Source organism: Oncorhynchus keta, chromosome 31, assembly GCF_023373465.1.
Source record: "Oncorhynchus keta strain PuntledgeMale-10-30-2019 chromosome 31, Oket_V2, whole genome shotgun sequence".
NCBI lineage: Eukaryota > Metazoa > Chordata > Actinopteri > Salmoniformes > Salmonidae > Oncorhynchus > Oncorhynchus keta.
The window spans coordinates 2310992-2331707 of NC_068451.1; the positions used below are offsets into that span (position 1 = coordinate 2310992).

The 20716-nt window shown below is 42.7% G+C and overlaps 1 protein-coding gene across 1 annotated transcript; it reads left to right on the plus strand.

The window, feature by feature from the left end:
* The first annotated feature begins 14658 nt into the window (after window positions 1–14658).
* LOC118364203 (inactive serine protease 35-like) lies at window positions 14659–20460 on the plus strand. The gene is made up of 2 exons (XM_035745530.2): window positions 14659–14917; window positions 18136–20460. Exon 2 carries the CDS (start codon window positions 18155–18157, stop codon window positions 19439–19441), a length of 1287 nt encoding a protein of 428 aa, XP_035601423.1. The 5' UTR covers window positions 14659–14917; window positions 18136–18154; the 3' UTR covers window positions 19442–20460.
* The last annotated feature ends 256 nt before the right edge of the window (window positions 20461–20716 follow it).

A 20716-nucleotide genomic window follows, 5' to 3' on the forward strand; every position in this document is an offset into this window, starting at 1 on the left:
TCTACAGGGCAAAGGACATTGATTTAAATAGTGGGGTGGTGTTTGTATAACCTTTTTGACCTCAAGGAATAGGTATGTTAATGTGTGTGTGTCTGTGTGTGTTTTTGAGTGTGAGTGCATGTGTGAGTGTGTTCATGTACTGTATATGTGAGTGTGTGTGCACACTGCTTAATTTACTCAAATGTAAATATAAAATGTGTGTAACAGGGCTGCTTGTTATTGAGTTGGATACTCTCACTAAGCGTGTAAATAATGTCCGGGCTTCAGAGAGCAACTATGCACAACTTCTGAGCTCATCAAGTAACTTTTATTTTATTTTGTAGCCCTTTTTTTTACCCCTTTTTTCTTCCCAAATTCATGGTATCCAATTGGTAGTAGTTATAATTTTGTCTCATCGCTGCAACTCCCGCATGGACTCGGGAGAGGCGAAGGTTGAGAGCCATGCGTCCTCCGAAACACAACCCAACCTAGCCGCACTGCTTCTTGACACAATGCACATCCAACCTGGAAGCCAGCCGCACCAATGTGTCGGAGGAAACACCGTACACCTGGCGACCTGGTTAGCGTGCACTGCCCGACACAGGAGTCGCTAGTGCGCGATGAAACAAGGATATCCCTGCTGGCCAAACTCTCCCTAACCTGGACAACGCTGGGCCAATTGTCGCGACCGGCTGCGACAGAGCCTGGGCTCGAAACCCAGATGCGATGCAGTGCCTTAGACCACTGCGCCACCCGGGAGGCCCCTCTCATCAAATAACTTAATCCACCGACTCCCCTCTTCTCCCTTCAACTGTCTCGAGTGCTGGCTGGCTGCACTAATCTCTAAAGAAAACACCTCCTCTGTCCAAGTCTTCACTATAAACAAGAGGCCTGTCAGCCTGACTAGATGTCCCACGTCAGCTTGTTTGTCTCAGCGTGTATAAATTGATTCATGGATTGTTGTTTGCACAGTCCTTGAGGGTGTGATAAGGCTTGACTGTAGAATAACAATATACAGGAGTTACAGTATTTGACTAAACTAGTGTGTGTGTGTGTACCTTGTTGTGTGTGAATCTTATTGGCTTGCCATGATAAGACATAAGGTTTTGTATATACTGCAAAAATGCTGCATTGGATTTGGGGGGTTTGTGTGTAGCATGCACCGAGATCATGGTGGGTTCGTGTTGCCTCTTTTCTCGCTTGAACTGTTCAACTGCACTGTGTATGTTGGCACTGGGACCAGAGATGATGGGGGAGGACATTTCCTCACTGTAACAGGGCTGATTGCACCAAACCACTTTGATGGCGAGAGCGATTTCAGTGCCTTGCTCAGTAGGACACAGCCAAAGCATGTTCTGTATGCAGTATAATGAGGCTTCTGTGTGAGAAATCATTGAAACAACAAAGTCAGGGTCCTTAAATGGCTCAGCAGCAGAGGACCAAAGACATCCTGTTTCTAGGCCGCCCATTTCTGTGGGCTGAAACTCTTAGCTTCTTTTCCTGTGAAACGTCAGAAGTTATGATTACTGTACACAAGTTACAATCTCAATCAAGGAGGCTTTATACTTTAGACGTCCAAAGTTTAGAACAGTGTCTTACTCATGAGCAGGGGAATTTGCTCACCTCCTTACTCTTTTTTCTCTCAATGGTGATATTCATTAGGGATGACCTTGGTTGGAGCCAGGTTGCTTCAGGTGGAGATATGGGATGTGGAATGTGGATGCGTGGTGTGAGAGATTTGAGTGATCAATATACAGTGAGCTCCAAAAAAGGTATTGGGACAGTGACATTTTTTGTTGTTGTTTTAGCTCTGTACTCCAGCACTTTGGATTTGAAATGATCCAACGACTATGAGGTTAAAGTGCAAACACACAAATATCATGACCCCCAAAAAAAAAAAAAATGCTAAACACCCCTGTTATTGTAATGGCGATAGGTTAGCAGGTCTTGGGGATATGATATTTGTGTGTCTAACTTTTTCACGATTATCAGTAATCATACTAGCATCCACGTTAATGTAGAAGTGTTTAGAAAACATATTCTATTCTTATTTACTAAAAGAGTGACTCCAAAATGACACAATACATTATTTACCATTCATTTCTGTTGGGCATAAAATAATATGAAACACAACCAAAACTAACAGCAAATGCATCCAACAAATGTATAGATTCACACAAGCTTGAGGTAATCCTTGCGTGCTATGAGTATGGCACCAAATACTTAACTTTTTAATTGTGAATTTGTCCCAATACCTTTGGTCCCCCTAAAATGTATGTACACAAAGTGCATAATTACTAAACGGTTCACCCAATATGGATGAAAAAACCCTAAAATTAAAGCTGACAGTCTTCACTTTAACCTCAGTCATTGTATCATTTCAAATCCAAAGTGATGGAGTACCGAGCCAAAACAACAAAACGTGTCACTGTCCCAATACTTTTGGAGCTCACTGTACATGTGCATGTAAAAGTAGTGACATACAGCACATTTGGGAAAGCATTCAGACTCCTTGACTTTTCCCACATTTTGTTACAGGCTTATTCTAAAATGAATTAATAATTTTATTCCTCATCAATCTATACACAATACCCCATAATGACCAAACAAAAACAGGTTTAGAAGTTTATGTTGTTGCAAAAAAAACTGAGATATGACATTTACATAAGTATTCAGACCATTTACTCAGTACTTTGTTGAAGCACCTTTGGCAGCGATTACAGCCTCAATTCTTCTTGGGTATGATGCTACAAGCTTGGCACACTTGTATTTGAGAAATGTCTCCCATTCTTCTCTGTATCAAGGCACAAGGCGAGACCCAAATGTAGACACAGGAGGCACATGTTTGGAGTCTTACAATGTTTATTAATCCAAAGGGGTAGGCAAGAGAATGGTTGTGGACAGGCAAAAATGTCAAAACCAGATCAGAGTCTAGGAGGTACAGAGTGACAGACTCTCGTGGTCAAGGCAGGCAGAATAGTCAGGCAGGTGGGTACAGAGTCCAGAAACAGTCAAGGGTCAAAACCGGGAAGACTAGAAAAAGGAGAATAGCAAAAAGCAGGAGAAGCAGCAGAATGGGAAAAACGCTGGTTGACTTGGAAACATACAAGACGAACTGGCACAGAGAGACAGGAATCACAGGGATGAATACACTGGGGGAAACAAGCGACGCCTGGAGGGGGTGGAGACAATAACGAGGACAGGTGAAACAGATCAGGGTGTGACACTGAAGATCCTTTCAAGCTCTCAGCATGGATGGGGAGCGTCGCTGCACAGCTATTTTCAGGTCTCTCCAGAGATATTCGACCGGGTTCTAGTCCGGGCTCTGGCTGGGCCACATCAGGACATTCAGAGACTTGTCCCGAAGCCACTCCTGCGTTGTCTTGGCTGTGTGCTTAGGGTCGTTGTCCTGTTGGAAGGTGAACCTTCGACCCCACTGAACCTTCGTCCCGAGCTCTCTGGAGCAGGTTTAGATCAAGGATCTCTCTGTACTTTGCTCCATTCATCTTTCCCTCGATCCTGACTAGTCTCCCAGTCCCTGCCGTTGAAAAAACATCCCCACAGCATGATGCTGCCACCACCATACTTCACCGTATGAATGGCGCCAGGTTTCCTCCAGATGTGACACTTGGCATTCAGGCCAAAGAAAACAGAAAATCTTGTTTATCATGGTCGGAGAGTTCTTTAGGTGCCTTTTGGAAAACTCCAAGTGGGTTCTTGGTCACCTCCCTGACCAAGCCCTTCTCCCCCGATTACTCAGTTTGGCTGGACGGCTAGCTCTAGAAAAAGTCTTGGTGGTTCCAAACTTATTCCATTTAAGAATTATGAAGGTCACTGTGTTCTTGGGGACCTTCAATAGTGCAGAAATGATTTGGTACCCTTCCCCAGATCTGTGTCTCGACACAATCCTGTCTCGGAGCTCTACTAAAAATTCCTTCGACCTCATAGTTGTTGTTTTTTTCTCTGACATGCGCTGTCAACTGTGGGACCTTTATATAGACTGGCCTTTCCAAATCATGTCCAATCAATTGAATTTGCCACAGGTGGACTCCAATCAATTTCGAGTCTCATAATAAAGGGTACTTATGTAAATATGGTATTCAGTTTTTTATTTGTAAGAAATTTGCAAAAATGTCTGAACCTGTTTTTGCTTTGACATTATGGGGTATTGGGTATAGATTGACGAGGAACATTTTTTATTGAATCCATTTTATAATAAGGCTGTAATGTAACAAAATGTGGAAAAAGGGAAGGGGTTAGAATACTTTCCGGATGCACTGTACAAACACACAAACTCACAAATTCACAAACAGACACAAACACACCACTGACACTCACACCTGAGTGAATTACAGTAAACCTTATGACTTGTTGAAATATCAGGGGTGGTCTCATTCACCATCATACTGCCTGCTCTCCAGGACATCTACAGCACCCGATGTCACCGGAAGTCCAAGAAGATCATCAGGGACCTCAGCCTCCTGAGCTACAGCCTGTTCACTCCGCTACCGCTAGTTGGCCTCTGCCCAGTACCCTGCCCTGAACTTTAGTCACTGTCACTAGCCAGCTACCGTCTGGTTACTCAATCAACCCTGAACCTTAGAGACTGCTGTCTATATACATAGACATGGAACTCTGGCCACTTTGATAATGTTTGCATACTGTTTTACCCACTTCATATACATATACACTTCATATGTATATACTGTATTCTAGGCAAGGCCTATCCTATTCAACTATTGCTGTACATACAGTATACTATTCTATCCATATACTGTCACTAATATCCCATCATAAATATATTTATATTTATACTCCGGACTCCGACATTGCTCGTCCTAATATTTATATATTTCTTAATTCCATTATTTTAGGTTTTATATGTGTGTATTGTTGTGCATTGTTAGATATTACTGCACTGTTGGAGCTAGGAACACAAGCATTTCACTACACCCGCAATAACATCTGCTAAATATTTGTATGCGACCAATGACATTTTATTTAATTTGAGGTTTGAAGTGAAGCACAAACAATTATTTATATATACACTAGATCGATGGTTCCCAAACTTTTTATAGTGCCATACCCCTTCAAACATTCAACCTCCAGTTGCTAAGCCCCTCAAGCACCAGGGTCAGCGCACTCTCAAATGTTGTTTCTTGCCATCATTGTACGCCTGCCACACACACACACTATACAATACATTGATCAAACATAAGAATGAGTGTGAGTTTGTCACAAACCGGCTCGTGGTAAGGCCATAAAAAGACTCCAGCCATCCAAGTCATAGACTGTTCTCTCTGTTACCACACGGCAAGTGGTACCGGAGCGTCAAGTCTAGGTACAAGAGTCTTCTAAACAGCTTCTACCCCCAAGTCATAACACTTCTACGCTGCTGCTACTGTCTGTTATTATCTATGCAGAGTCACTTTAAGAACTCTACCTACATGTACATATTACCTCAACAACGGTGCCCCCGCAAATGGACTCTGTACCCCGTTACACACTGTATATAGCTCCGCTATTGTTATTTACTGCTGCTATCTGATTGTTATTCTTATCTCTTACTTTTCTGTGGGCATTTTCTTAAAGCTGAATTGTTGGTTAAAGGCTTGTTAGCACCGGTTGTATTCGGCGCATGTGACAAGTAACATTTGATATGAAAGACTATTGTCAGGACCCGGTTACGAACCCGGGTCTCCGGAGTGAGAAACAGTCACTGAACCAACTGAGCCACGAATAGTCGGCAGAACCCAGAAGATGAGGCAGACACAGCAGTACTTGAGACGGTGTATTTAATGAAGTAAAAAGTGAAGTCCTTCAGGAAAACATGAAACTCCACAACCTCAAAAGGAATTCCACAAGAACAAAGGTAATCCTCCAAGACAAAAAGGTAAATCCACAAGGTGGTAGGTATAGCATAAAAAGCCTCAAAAGATACTCAAAAATAAATAAACAAGAACAAAAAACAGAATTCCACAAGAGAGTCCACCGGGATCAACAAGAGTTCACAGAATACTAGGGCTGGGTGCTAACATACAAACACAGAGCAAAGAACTGAGGGAAAACTAAGGGTTTAAATACAATCAGGGGAAACGAGGCACAGGTGCAAATAATAATGGGGATCAAGAGAAAACAAAAGGTCAAAAAGCACAATGGGGGCATCTAGTGACCAAAAACCGGAACAACCCTGGCCAAATCCTGACAACTATATCAGGGGATGACCTATGCAGCCCCAGTGGTCAATAGTTTCTCAAAAGTTCAAGAGGTGTGGGCGGTAGTTGGACAGGATCTAATTTCTTCAGCTCTCAGGTCTAGAATGATAATGAACTATTTTTGAATTGCTTTCCAGTGGCTGTGGTTTTTTGCACCATTTAAGGTGTCTCATAGGGTGTTCGGTAGAGAGGTAACATTGAATTCAAGATCAGTCCTATGGTCCATGCGTGCATAAGTTCATAAGCACGTGTGAATCTGTGTTCTGTCAGCCTTTCATCAATATGGCTACAGTTTCTAATGTAAAACTTGGGATACTAAACTTTTACTCTTTTGTAGGAATGGACCGATTAAGAGGCCGAGGGCAAGGACAAAGGAGAGGCAGAGGGGCCCATAGAGGAATGGGATAGATAGTTCATCTCTGAGTTCAAATGGAAAAAGGTCAAATAAAGCCTTTGTTTCTGGATTTTCATATTCAAGTGAAATTGTTTCTGCATTGGTCATCTTTGGTAAAAAAAAAAAAAATTAGGACAAAAGAGGACAGCCCATGCTGTGATAATATGTTTACTTGCCTTTTATGGTGCATACTATAATTATAGTATCAACAAATGGCACAGACATATAACAGATTGTTAACCATGTTAGGTTTAGGGTCTTAATGCATTTTGTAAACAAAATAATTTTGGCCAACATGTTTCAGTTTGGGGCTGTGGGTTAATTGTTTTGAAAAAGTGAATTATGTTTGATCTAAGTGGGACCTTTCACCTTTGGGACCTTTGTCCCATAAGTGTGCGCGCGTGTGTGTGTGTGTGTGTGTGTATGTGTGTGTCTGTGAGCACTCATGACATACGTTCATGTATACAAGCACATAGGTAATCTAAATGAGTGTAACCATACTAAACAGATCAGGTGGATGGAATGGCTTTTCAGGCTCTCAGGTTCACTGGTCAGGGCCATAGGTGTCCCTATAGGACTGAATGTGTAACAGGAAGTCTGAATATTACCCCATCCATACACTATAACAACCTATGACTGTCATGGCAACCATTTCAATGTGAGATAAAGAAACATAGTAACTTCTCTGTTTTCAGTCCAAAGTCCAAGGTCATGAATGTGGTGTGAGAGAGGCTCTAAGTGGAAAAACAGTGAGTGATATTTCTGGTTATGTTTAGGGTCTGCAGGGTGGATAGACAGGCTTTTGTGCCTCGGAACACCCTTGCAGGAAGTCCTCCTTCTGCATTCAGAAGATCCAGGGCGTTCTAGGGAGTTTAGGCAGCACAACGTTTAGGTGATATCTGATGGTGTATGTTTTAGACGAAGGAGCCAGTGTCCAGTTTCAACATAATAAATCACTATGAATCACTAAGACCTAAGACACTAACATCCAACTGTCCTCTTTCTGTACAGGGGGTATAGAGATGAACTGCAGGGGACGTGGAGGCATATATATTTGTTTTCAGTTTAGAGGTGAAGTACAGGGTACTGATTTACTGCTTTGATTCAAACAATAATAACGTCACCAACTATGACTTCGGTCTATTACATAGGCAGACCACACCAATAAACCATCTCTTTAGGCAGAAATGACCCAGCCTTCGCTGCCACGCGCTTAATTTGGCCATTTAGCCACTCTCGACAATTCACACCGAACACAGACTGCCATTGATAGGCAGGGCCTCTAAAGTTGAACCTCTCTCGCTATCACTTTCTCCATATAACTCTTCCAGCCTCTCGCTCGCGCAATCTTTCTCTCTCGCTCTCTCCCTCTCTATTGCCCCTCTCTCAACATTGTCCCCTATCAACCTCTCTCTCTCTCTCTCACACACACACACACACACACACACACACACACACACACACACACACACACACACACACACACACACACACACACACACACACACACACGGAGGAGGGGCTGACGTGCTCTACAATGTTTATCAGAGCAGCAGTGAGTGTAAGCCTACTCAAGGTGAGTGACAATGTGACTACATGTGGATCAGTTTCCAAGTGACATCCTGTTATCCACTCAGTCAGCATGGACCGAATATGTATCATTGTACCTCCCTTTTCTCTCCATTGAACATATTCTTTCCATTTCTCTTTTCTTGGCTCCTTGTGGCTTTGCCAATCGCCACTGCGTTCCCATCGGCCTCTGGCCCTGGCCTGACCTCACAGGTCCATAGACAAAGTGCAGACATGCTTAGCTATTCCAACACTCAATTTTGAACACCTACTCTCTCAATCTGGAATTAGTTGCTAGCTCATCATCACAATGTCCAAGTCCACTATGATACACACATTCTGGAGAAGAAAATACAGGACATTTATTTCCATCAACACATTTTCTTCCAAAGGCTATTGAACTATTGGTTTAGGGAATACTATTGTAAGGCTATTGAACTAAACTGGAAATACTGCTATAAGCTAAAACGAATCATGTTGATTAAATGTATAATTGTAAGGCAACCAGATGCAATAGGATTATGAGTTTGCTCAACATTTAGGCATATACAGTTGAAGTCGGAAGTTTACATACACCTTTACCAACTACATTTAAACTCAGTTTTCACAATTCCTGACATTTAATCCTAGTAAAAATGTCCCTGTCTTAGGTCAGTTAGGGTCACCGATTTATTTTAAGAATGTGAAATGTCAGAATAATAGTAGAGAGAATGATTTATTTCAGCTTTTATTTCTTTCATCACATTCCCAGTTGGTCAGAAGTTTACATACACTCAATTAGTATTTGGTCGCATTGCCTTTAAATTGTTCAACTTGGATCAAACGTTTCAGGTAGCCTTCCACAAGCTTCCCACAATAAGTTCCTCCTGACAGAACTGGTGTAACTGAGTCAGGTTTGTATGCCTCCTTCCTCGCACACTCTCTTTCAGTTCTGCCCACAAATTTTCTATAGGATTGAGGTCAGGGCTTTGTGATGGCCACTCCAATACCTTGACTTTGTTGTCTTTAAGCCGTTTTGCCACAACTTTGGAAGTATTCTTGAGGTCATTGTCCATTTGGAAGACCCATTTGTGATGAAGCTTTAACTTCCTGACATGTTGCTTCAACATATCCAGATAATTTTCCTACCTCATGATGCCATCTATTTTGTGAAGTGTACCAGTCCTTCCTGCAGCAAAGCACCCCACGACATGATTCTGCCACCCCGTGCTTCACGGTTAGGATGGTGTTCTTCGGCTTGCAATTCTCCCCCTTTTTCCTCCATACTTAATGATGGTCATTATGGCCAAACAGTTCTATTGTTGTTTCATAAGACCAGAGGACATTTCTTCAAAAGCACGATCTTTGTCCCCATGTGCAGTTGCAAACTCTAGTCTGGCTTTTTTATGGAGCTGTTTTGGAGCTGTGGCTTCTTCCTTGCTGAGCGGTCTTTCAGGTTATGTTGATATAGGAATCGTTTTACTGTGGATATAGATATTTTTGTACATGTTTCCTCCAGCATCTTCACAAGGTCCTTTTCGCTGTTGTTCTGAAATTGATTTGCACTTTTCACACCAAAGTACGTTCATCTCTAGTAGACAGAACGCATCTCCTTCCTGAGCGGTATGACAGCTGCGTGGTCCCAAGGTGTTTATACTTGCGTATTATTGTTTGTACAGATGAACGTGGTACCTTAAGGCGTTTGGAAATTTCTCCCAAGGATGAACCAGACTTGTGGAGGTCTACAGTTATTTTTCTAAGGTCTTGGCTGATTCCTTTTGATTTTCCCATGATATCATACAAAGAGGCACTGAGTTTGAAGGTAGGCCTTGAAATACATCCACAGGTACACCTCCAATTGACTCAAATTATGTCAATTAGCCTATCAGAAGCTTCTAAAGCCATGACATAGTTTTCTGGAATTGTCCAAGCTGTTTAAAGGCACAGTCAACTTTGTGTATGTAAACTTCTGACTCACTGGAATTGTGATACAGTGAATTATAAGTGAACTAATCTGTCTGTAAAAATTACTTGTGTCATGCACAAAGTAGATGTCCTAACCGACTTGCCAAAACTATAGTTTGTTAACAAGAAATTTGTAGAGTGGTTGAAAAATGAGTTTTAATAACTCCAACCTAAGTGTATGTAAACTTCCGACTTCAACTGTAGCTGAACCATCAACATTCTCAAGTTCAATTGTATGTTCACTTTGAATTTGCTTGAGTGAACATACAATTCAACTTGAGAATATATTCTACCTTATTTGCATATTTCCCAGTGTAAGATTACTCTTCATGACAACACATTACATATATCACAAGGCCTTTCTTTGAGGGTCCAGTTACACCCAAACGCTGTGGTCTGAAACTCCCGATTTACTGGCCACATCAAGCTTGCAAGTCACATTGTGATGGCTTATGAACTCAGCAAAAAAAGAAACGTCCCTTTTTCAGGACCCTGTTGGTCAAAGATAATTTGTAAAAATCCAAATAACTTTACAGATCTTCATTGTAAAGAGTTTAAACACGGTTTCCCATGTTTGTTCAATGAACCACAAACAATTAATGAACATGCACCTGTGGAACGGTCGTTAAGATACTAACAGCTTACAGATGGTAGGCAATTAAGGTCACAGTTATGAAAACTTAGGACACTAAAGAGGCCTTTCAGCTAACTCTGAATAACACCAAAAGAAAGATGCCAGTGTCCCTGCTCATCTGTGTGAACTGCCTTAGGCATGCTGCAAGGAGGCATGAGGACTGCAGATGTGGCCAGGGCAATATATTGCAATGTCCGTACTATGAGATGCCTAAGACAGCGCTACAGGGAGACAGGACAGACAGCTGATTATCCTCGTACAGGATTGGTACATCCGAACATCACACCTGCGGAACAGGTACAGGATGGCAACAACAACTGCCCGAGTTACACCAGGAACGCACAATCCCTCCATCAGTGCTCAAACTGTCCACAATAGGCTGAGAGAGGCTGGACTGAGGGCTTGTAGGCCTGTTGTAAGCAACAACGTTGCCTATGGGCACACCCACCGTCGCTGGACCAGACAGGACTGGCAAAAGTGCTCTTCACTGACGATTCGCAGTTTTGTCTCACCAGGGGTGATGGTCGGATTCGCGTTTATCGTCGAAGGAAGGAGCGTTGCACATAGGCTTATACTCTGGAGCGGGACCGATTTGGAGTTGGAGGGTCCGTCATGGTCTGGGGCGGTGTGTTACAGCATCATTGGAATGAGCTAGTTGTCATTGCAGTCGATCTCAACGCTGTGCGTTACTACAGGGAAGACATCCTCCTCCCTCATGTGGTACCCTTCCTGCAGGCTCATCCTGACATGACCCTCCAGCTTGACCATGCCACCAGCAATACTGCTCGTTCTGTGCATGATTTCCTGCAAGACAGGAATGTCAGTGTTCTGCCATGACCAGCGAAGAGCCTGGATCTCAATCCCATTGAGCACGTCTGGAACCTGTTGGATCGGAGGGTGAGGGCTAGGGCCATTCCCCCAGAAATGTCTGGGAACTTGCAGGTGCCTTGGTGGAAGAGTGGGGTAACATCTCACAGCAAGAATTGGCAAATCTGGTGCAGTCCATGAGGAGGAGATGCACTGCAGTACTTAATGCAGCTGGTGGCCACACCAGATACTACCTATTATTTTTGATTTTGACCCCTCCTTTGTTCAGGGATACATTATTCCATTTCTGTTAGTCACATGTCTGTGGAACTTGTTCAGTTTATGTCTCAGTTGTTGAATCTTGTTATGTTCATACAAATATTTACACATGTTAAGTTTGCTGAAATTAAATGAAGTTGACAGTGAGAGGACATTTCTTTTAGAGTTTAGATAGGTTTATTTGATCATTTAATAAGCAATACAACCACACATGGATAATACATTTAAAAACATTGATAACGACACAAGAAAGTTTGAAAACATATTTCCATTGTGGTCCTATGTAAATAAATTGTTAAAAAAATGTAACATAGTAGGCCTAGGCTACATACTGTAATAGACTTAACATACGCGGCATACTTGGGTTACAGATATAATAATAATTATAATAATTACTCAATTTTGAAACTTATATTGTGCTTTTCAAAGAATCTCAAAATGCCTAAAATGTAAAACAACAAACAACCATTTTTTATTTAAGTAGGCGTGTCAGTTACAAGGGCGGCCTACCCCGGCCAACCTTGGACAACGCTGGGTCAATTATGCACCGCCCTATGGGACTCCCAATCACGGCTGGATGTGACACCCCTTGCACTGAGACCACTGCACCAATAAGGGAGCCCATTTTAAATGATGGAGATTGAATGTCTCAGTCGGCTTCAGGATGAAGTTGAAACAGTTTGAGCTGGAAAGGTAGTAGAGGTTCAGTGGAGTTTCAGTGGAGGAGGCATCGATAGGACAGCCGAGGAGAAACAAAGACAGTCTAAAAATAGACAGGTCCGGTGCTCTTCAACAATGCACCACACCTGCTTCTCTGAATGGTCAGTCACTTCATTGGAGCCACTCCTCAGGTACTGGTCCTCTATAGCCAAGATTATATCACCCACCTGGGTGATGCCATGGCTGCTGAAAAGTGCATGAAAAGCCACCACATCTTGTCAGTGGTTAGGAGCATTCCCTGAACAGTCTCTGAACTTCCTCTGCTACCTCTGGACACAGCATGCAGTCCTTTGTGTTATACACATGAAATAACAAACCGCATTATTTGAATCTATCAGATTCTAGAGCAGTGACTTATGTAGCATTATATTCTACTGTTATTAGCAGGCTGCCATTGCATAGTTTCTGGAACTTTCCAGCCCTATCCAGCTTGCTCTCGCATGCTCAGTAGCCATGCCTCCAGATAGCATCTAGCCCTTGATCATGACTCTTAGTTCCATTACATTATACATAAGAGTAATTGGACGAAGGCGTTTTCTGTAGGGGGAGAATTGTTAGGATCCTGACGCTCGGTCTGAACATTAACATGCATCGCTTGCAGTACAGTTTTGGAAGCATAAGAACCCTATCTTTGATATCAGCGTGAAGTCATTTTCAAAAAACAAAAGGTTCAATTGATACACAACTAGATAGGGTTAGTGTTACCACACGGCAATATCTCTGTTACATCGCTTGTTACTGGAAAACCGACTGAAGACAAGAGGCAACCCCCTGTGCTAATTAACTATCTAACATGCTCTGAACACCTGTGTGTAAGCATAGCTCAGGAAGTGTAGCGGAAGTGTAGTTTCGTCAGATGGAGGCACCCATAGCCTTGTGGATCTGTGCAAAACTGCCACAGTAAGTGTATATTTTTTCTTCTTTCTCGCTGATGAAAAGATAAGGGACATACGTGTTGAAAGCCGTATCACAAGCGATGATTATTGACTGTTCTAAACATTAAAACATAGTGTCGAGTTTGTATTTCACAAGGCAGTCGTGGGCAAAGGTTTGTGACTTTGTAAAAATCTGTATTTTTTTGGAGCTAACTTACTTGCCACTTATTTCATGTGTTTTCTTCCTTCACAGACTCCATATTTGGTCATATGATACATTTTGTGTATGGTTTCCTGGAAACAAGGGGTGGCTGAACTAACACTTTGGCTCAGGTTACCCCACTCTCCCCTACAGTGTTCTCTTCCAAACATGAATTTGTAATTCCACTCAACAAGTTTTTATACATTCAGATTACTGTGAGCAAAGTTTGTTGAGTGAACAAATGTTCACACTTTAGCTCAATTTCTTGTCCTTCTTGAAGTCCACCCAACTCACAGAATAACGCTGATTAAAAAATTGGTTAAGTTGGCTTTTTATTTTTTTTATTTTTACAGTACATGGACAGTCAATTGTGGCAGAGGAGGCTGGTGGGAGGAGCTAGAGGAGGACGGCTCATTGTAGTGACTGGAATGGAATGAATGGAATGGAGTCAAACATTTGGTTTCCATATGTTTGATGTGATTGATACCTTTCCATTGATTCCATTCCAGTCTTTGCAATGAGCCTATCTTCACATAGCTCCTCCAACCAGCCTCCTCTGATTAGTGTGGGTAGTTCCCTTTGTCTTTACACGTGATGCACGTGTGGACAGACGCAGATCCAAGTGAAGCACATCCTCCCTATAAAACTGGAAACGAGCTAGGATTAATTTGCTCTACATCCCGTTGGACAGTTAGCTTCACTATTCTAGGCATGTTTTCCTGAATAGTGCATACAGCGCAAAGACCCCCTGCCAATGTGTTTATCACTTCATCGAGCACAGAGACAAGTGCAGCAGATGTGTGAGTTCAGACGGGCGACAATGAAAACAGTCTGCGAGGGACATTCTGGGCTCCCTGGAACTAATTCCAGTCCCCGGTCGAATGAAAGCTCCATTGAATAAAGTGTACAAAATGACACTGAAATGTAATATGTATTTCATAGGGCGCAACAGCATCTCATGAGCGCGTTGCATAGACTGACAAATACTCACTCATTCAATCATTCCAGCCTTTTTAGCTGTACCGGCTGGTCACTCCCATGTATGCCTATGTAAACAGATTTGTCGCAAGTGAAAAAAATATTCTTTCTTCCCTCCTCCCTCTCTCAGCATCAAGCGCAGCCCGCACGGAGGGCTCTGGCTGCTGCGGCTTTCTCTCAGCCTCTTTGGTGCAAATGCGATGAGGAGAAGGGAACTTTCGTCCACTGATAAGAAGACGTCTTAGATGCTATAGCAGTTTCTTTCTGGAAATAAAAAACTGATTTGCGGAATTGTCATATCAATCAATCGAATGAAAGCAGGTATGGAGTTCCAGAGCCTTTTGTTTATTTTGTGGATGAAGCCTCTTGGACAATGGGGCTGTCACTTCATTCTTTTCATAATACGGTTTTTGATATATTTTATTGATTTCTGGTGGTCTGGTTTTGGTAATAGTGATATTGCAAAATTATATATTGATGGGAATTTTCATTTGATTCTATTCATTACAAGGCTAATATTGTTTTGGATTACGATTTTTGTCTGTTTGTCATTCGTTAAAGTATTTTTTACTATCTAATTAGTCATTGAGACAACAATATGGATGGAATACATGACAGTTTGTTTTTTACATGAAAATGTGTTAGGTTAATTCATTAACTAATTTTATTTTATTGTTGTTTCGTTTTTAGGCTACAATCTTATATATATATATATTTTTTTTCCCATAGAGTTCTTAAAAATAAAATATGTGTATATAGTAACATAAAACAATTATTTATAACGCACATCATTTATTTAACCTTGAGATTAGAAACCTATTTTGTGAGGTTATTATGGATTTTTATATTATTCGACAACTCATGGCTTTATTGAAAACCAATAGTTGATCTCATGTTCCCTTTGCAAGATAGGTTGTGTGAGTCTAAAGTTATTAGCAAAAACATATTTGCATCACAATTACTGAAGTTAGTGCTACTTTAGGCCCCAGAGGACACCCTTGCTTGCAGTGATTTTTATTGTATCGACATTTTTCCACTTTGATTTTAGATTATATTTTCCGATAAAAATCCGAATTATGAACAAAAAAAATGAAATTAGCGCGCGAGAGAGATTGCATTCGAGCACCATCTTTTGGTGGCCGTGCGCGGGATTCTTTCGACCACGGGCTGGAGTGGAAAATGGTGTATGGGATGGAGTTTTAGAGATTATACTGTAATGGAAAATCACTCAGTTAAATGCAGGCCTTCTTTAACAGAAAATTATACTGGCAACGTATCAGTTTCCACTCTATCCTCAGTAATTTCACTTTTCTGTTGAATTTGTTATATTTCTTGATCTGGGAAAACGTGTCTTGTTGGACAGAAACCTGGCTCAAATTCCTGACATCCCATTTCTAATGCATTGAGTCATTCTAATGTCATGTTTTATATTCTACTTTGTTTTATTTCGGCATAAGGTTGGTTTGAAGATGTATGGCGTTGTGTACATGGCTATCCCATCCACAGTTGACCGATTTGATTTGTAGACAAAAACTGAGGCCAATAAATCAGAATACTCAGGTGTCAAGACCTACCATTGACAGAACTGCATTAAGATTATATAACATGGCATTATACATGCTATTCTGGGATAGGTCATGTGTGACCTTTGCCCTTACAGTAGTCATACCACTTGTCTGAAACAGGCAGGGCATATGGTTTGCTACATGAGGTGGAAGAAGGATAACTCCCCTGTGAGAGGTGCGGTTGGATAATGCCAAACTGGCCTGGTCCCCTGTAAACCTATGGTTGGTGATGCAACAGCACATCCTTTGATGGGATTATTTCTTCATCCGTCCACCGTGCAACGCCTGGCGGCTTTTCACTTTCACACTGCCTAGCATCTGATTGAATGGGAATGCAAGGAAGACACCTGGCCACCAACGCTCGCCCCTCCCTCACAGGCTCGGCCTCCAGCTGGAAGGTCAGATGTTAGCCAGTATGCCAAAGGCTATTAAGGCTCTTCGAACATGCTGGATGAATGTGGGGCGGGGCGGCAGAGTAGCCTAGTGGTTAGAGTGTTGGACTAGATAACCGAAAGGTTGCAATTTCAAAACCCTGAGCTGACAAGGTACAAATCTGCCCCTGAACGAGAAAGTTAACTTACTGTTCCTCGGACGTCATTGAAAATAAGAATTTGTTCTTAACTGACTTGCCTAGTTAAATTAAATAAAAATGTACTCCAATCAGTTCATTTTTTTCTCACTTTACCTCAATCCCACCCCAACATTGTTTGAAATGGTTGTTGGATTTGTACTACTGCAGTACTTCACTACAGCACTACTGCTTAGGCCCCTTTATGAAATGCACTGTAGCTCAAATGACTTCCCCTGTTCTATTCTCTGTATAGAATTGCGGTTGAGCTACGTCTACACAACTGCTGACAAAGGGCTATTTCTCTGCTCAGTTGTGAAGTGATGGTCTGTTGAATGAATAAAATTCCCTGAATTAAAATTTCCTCCACAGCTATCAGCCCAGTTTGGGCCACAGTCTAACTCTCATCTTGTGTGATGTCATGTTGGCCTACGTCTTCAAAACTGTGGGTGGAATGAAGCAGAGAGCAGCATAGACTCAGAGAGAAACCAGATATGGCCATTACTGACAGCTAAAAGCTAACCATGTGGCTAAGCTCCAAGCCACCATCTCAGTACAGTCAGAGCCCCCGGGATGGTCCTCTCCTCCTCTCTCCCTCTCTGGCCACAGCCTCCACTCAGCCTCAGGCTCTCAAATCTCCTCTCAACCACACAGCTTCTATGTTAACTCAATGAAATGCTATGATTTCTTGAGAGACTGTTGGATATTCTGTTGGTTATATTTGAATCGTTTCCATATTAAGATGCTGCTATCCCTTCTTTTTGTTGATATGAGCATTTTAAAGATGGTTGTGTCCGTGAAAAAAAAACTGTGCTTGTAAACAAGGAGTGCTCTGGTGTCTTTTGTTAGCCACAGACACAGCCCACCTTTTTGACAGCTTTTTTTCTCACTGCTCTGAATTTGGCAACTGTGAGACTTTCATTTTCTGGGTTACATTGCCCTCCTGTGGATGTGGCACGCTGGTGCTGGATGTATTTTGGGGAAGGGGGGGAGTTTGAACTCATTTATCTTTGTCTGAGTATGTTTCTATCCAGAGTTAGACTATACCCTCCAAAATCAAATTCCATCCCATCCCAGCTGAAAAGTTTGACCAACAACAGATGGATGCCTCAAACTGTAAATTGCCAACAGGGGTTTCTGTAACAACCACATGAAAATGTGTTTTAGTAGAACGTTTTTACTAACCCACAGATTTGGTTGCCTATACTGCTTGTGTCTGTATGTTGAGAGAGTAGAGTAGCAAGCAAATTTTGGTCTCTTCCCGTCTATTTTATTCAATAGAGACATATGAAGCCATTTAAAAAGCCCTTCATGCATGTTGACAAAGCATTGACAGCACACTGTCTTTGCACCACAGCATTCTCTACCATCGCTTATAATGTGTCTTTCTCTCCTCTCCCCTCCAGAGCCAGGCCCATCTGTGCAATGGTCCCCGTACCCCTGTGTCTCCTGCTCTCAGTGACATTGCTGGCCGTGGTGGTGGCTGTGGAAGCCCATGAGGCCACAGGAGGAGATGATGAGTATACCTGGCCGCAGTGGAAGGTGCCACTGGTGAGGAACAGGAGGACGGTGGCCCTTAGCAGCCCCGGCTTCACAGCCAAACCTCAGGGAGAGCTGAATGGAACCTGTGGGATTGAGTGCCAGCGTCGCCTCCCCGACCCCTCTCTGGCTGACCTGGAGGAGTTCATGTCCTATGAGACGGTGTACGAGAACGGAACGCGCACCCTGACCTCTGTGTCTGTGCAGGGCCTCAACGAGGTCAACGCTTGGCCTGCTGGGAACTCCTCCTCTTCCTCCAAGTCACGCCGCAGACGGGAGGTCTACGGCACAGACTCCCGCTTCAGCATCGCTGACAAGCAGTTCTCCACTAAGTACCCCTTCTCCACCTCCGTCAAGATCTCCACGGGCTGCTCTGGTGTCCTGTTATCCCCCAAACATGTCCTAACGGCCGCCCACTGCATCCACGACGGACAGGACTACGTGAGCGGAGCACAGAAGCTACGTGTGGGCGTCCTCAAGGAGAAATCCCGGCGTGGGAAAGGAGGGAAGGGGAAGAGAGGACGGGGTAAAGGCAAGAGGAGGAAAGAAGAAGACAAGGAAGAAAAAGAGAAAGAAGAGAAAGATGGAGGGAATGAGAGGAAAGGAAGGAAAGGGAAAGACAGAAAGAGCCGCAGTCGTCGCAGCGTAGAGGTCGAGAAGCCATCCTTCCGGTGGACCAGAGTGAAGCAGACCCAGGTCCCTAAAGGCTGGTTCAAAGGCGGGGCATCGGACGGTGTGGCGGCTGACTACGACTATGCCGTGCTGGAGCTGAAGAAGGCCCAGAAGGTCAAGCACATGGACCTGGGCGTCATCCCTTCGGTCAAGAAGCTGCCCGCCGGCAGAATCCACTTCTCAGGCTTTGACGACGACCGGCCCGGCAACTTGGTGTACCGCTTCTGCTCGGTGTCGGACGAGTCCAAAGACCTGCTGTATCAGTACTGTGATGCCAAGCCCGGCTCCAGCGGCTCCGGGGTCTACATCCGCCTCAAAGAGCCCGGCAAGAAGAAATGGAAGAGGAAGATCATCGGGGTGTTCTCGGGCCATCAGTGGGTGGATGTCAACGGCAATGGGACGCAGCAGGATTACAATGTGGCGGTGAGGATTACGCCCCTCAAGTATGCCCAGATCTGTTACTGGGTCCATGGGGACTCCAGCGAGTGCCGGGATGCCTGAGGGACACACAACATGCCACAACACCCCTCCACCCTCCTCCCTCCATCACCAACGAACCAGGGACCTTTCCCGACTGCCTCTCCTCTGTCTTCTTCTATATTACCTCCTGTGCTTCCCACTGGCAACTGGCACCCATTGCCTCATCACAGCATTCATCACACACAAGCGGCCATACAGACTCACTGTTGTTGATTACAGGAACTCGTCAACAGATCAAAGAGAACTCTGGCTGTTCTGCCTTGTCTAATTTATTTAATTATTAAAAAGCAAAATTTCTAGAAATGTATGAATATCATGATTATATATTGACAGGTCCTACTAGGTCTGTGTTTATGCTAATGGGAGTATTTTGACAGATTTTTAGGTTTGACCAATTTTGATAAAATGTTGTATATTCAGCTGTTTCAGGGGAGCGATGCTTGTTATTTCCAGGCAGGTTAATGAACGCGGAGACGTTAACATTTTCAAATGTGTTCCCTTTTCTAGCAAAAGGAACAAGAAAGTTTGCATTGGCTTTGGTGAACGACCCAGAAAAAAGCAACATTTTTTTCGGAGAAATTAACATTTGAGTATATTAAAGAGGTTATAACTGTCTTTTTTCCTAAATATTTTCTAAATCAACATACTGGTGTTTAAAAGAGTGTATATCTAGCTCTTTGAGTTTTCTGTAATGTCCCTTTTTGTAAAACTACCTTTTCTTATAAGAGTATGTTTCTATGACTAAATAGTGAAAGGTTCCAGAGGGATCCTGGATAAAACATGATTGTTTTCAGTCCTACCGTTCGTTCTTTTTTTACTCTAGCAGTGCATTCAAATGTGGTTTCATTGCCATGCACATAAAAATGATGGTGCTTATTCAGAGACTTGGTGCTAATCTAATTAATATGAAATTGTACACTTTGGGGAGACCAATCGGAATATATTTTTGATAGCCTAGTACTGTAACTATGTATTTAATATGAGGCTACAAAGTGGGTTTGATGTAACAGAGCTTTCAGATTAAAAACATTATTTCAATATTCAGTTTCCCATAAGATTCATGTCATTTGAAGGGTAGTGGTGATGCCATAACAAATGCCATAACGTTATTTGATGAAAACAATCATCATTCTAAAGGGTTCATGTTGATGAATCTTGTTTATTATGTGCCACAATTTATACGAGTTTGCCATTGATGACAAAATACATTAAATGAATAACATTTCACCATGACTGAAAAAACAACAATTAAACCAAGATTACAACTTGTAGAAGGAGAAGTGATGTATGTATGTA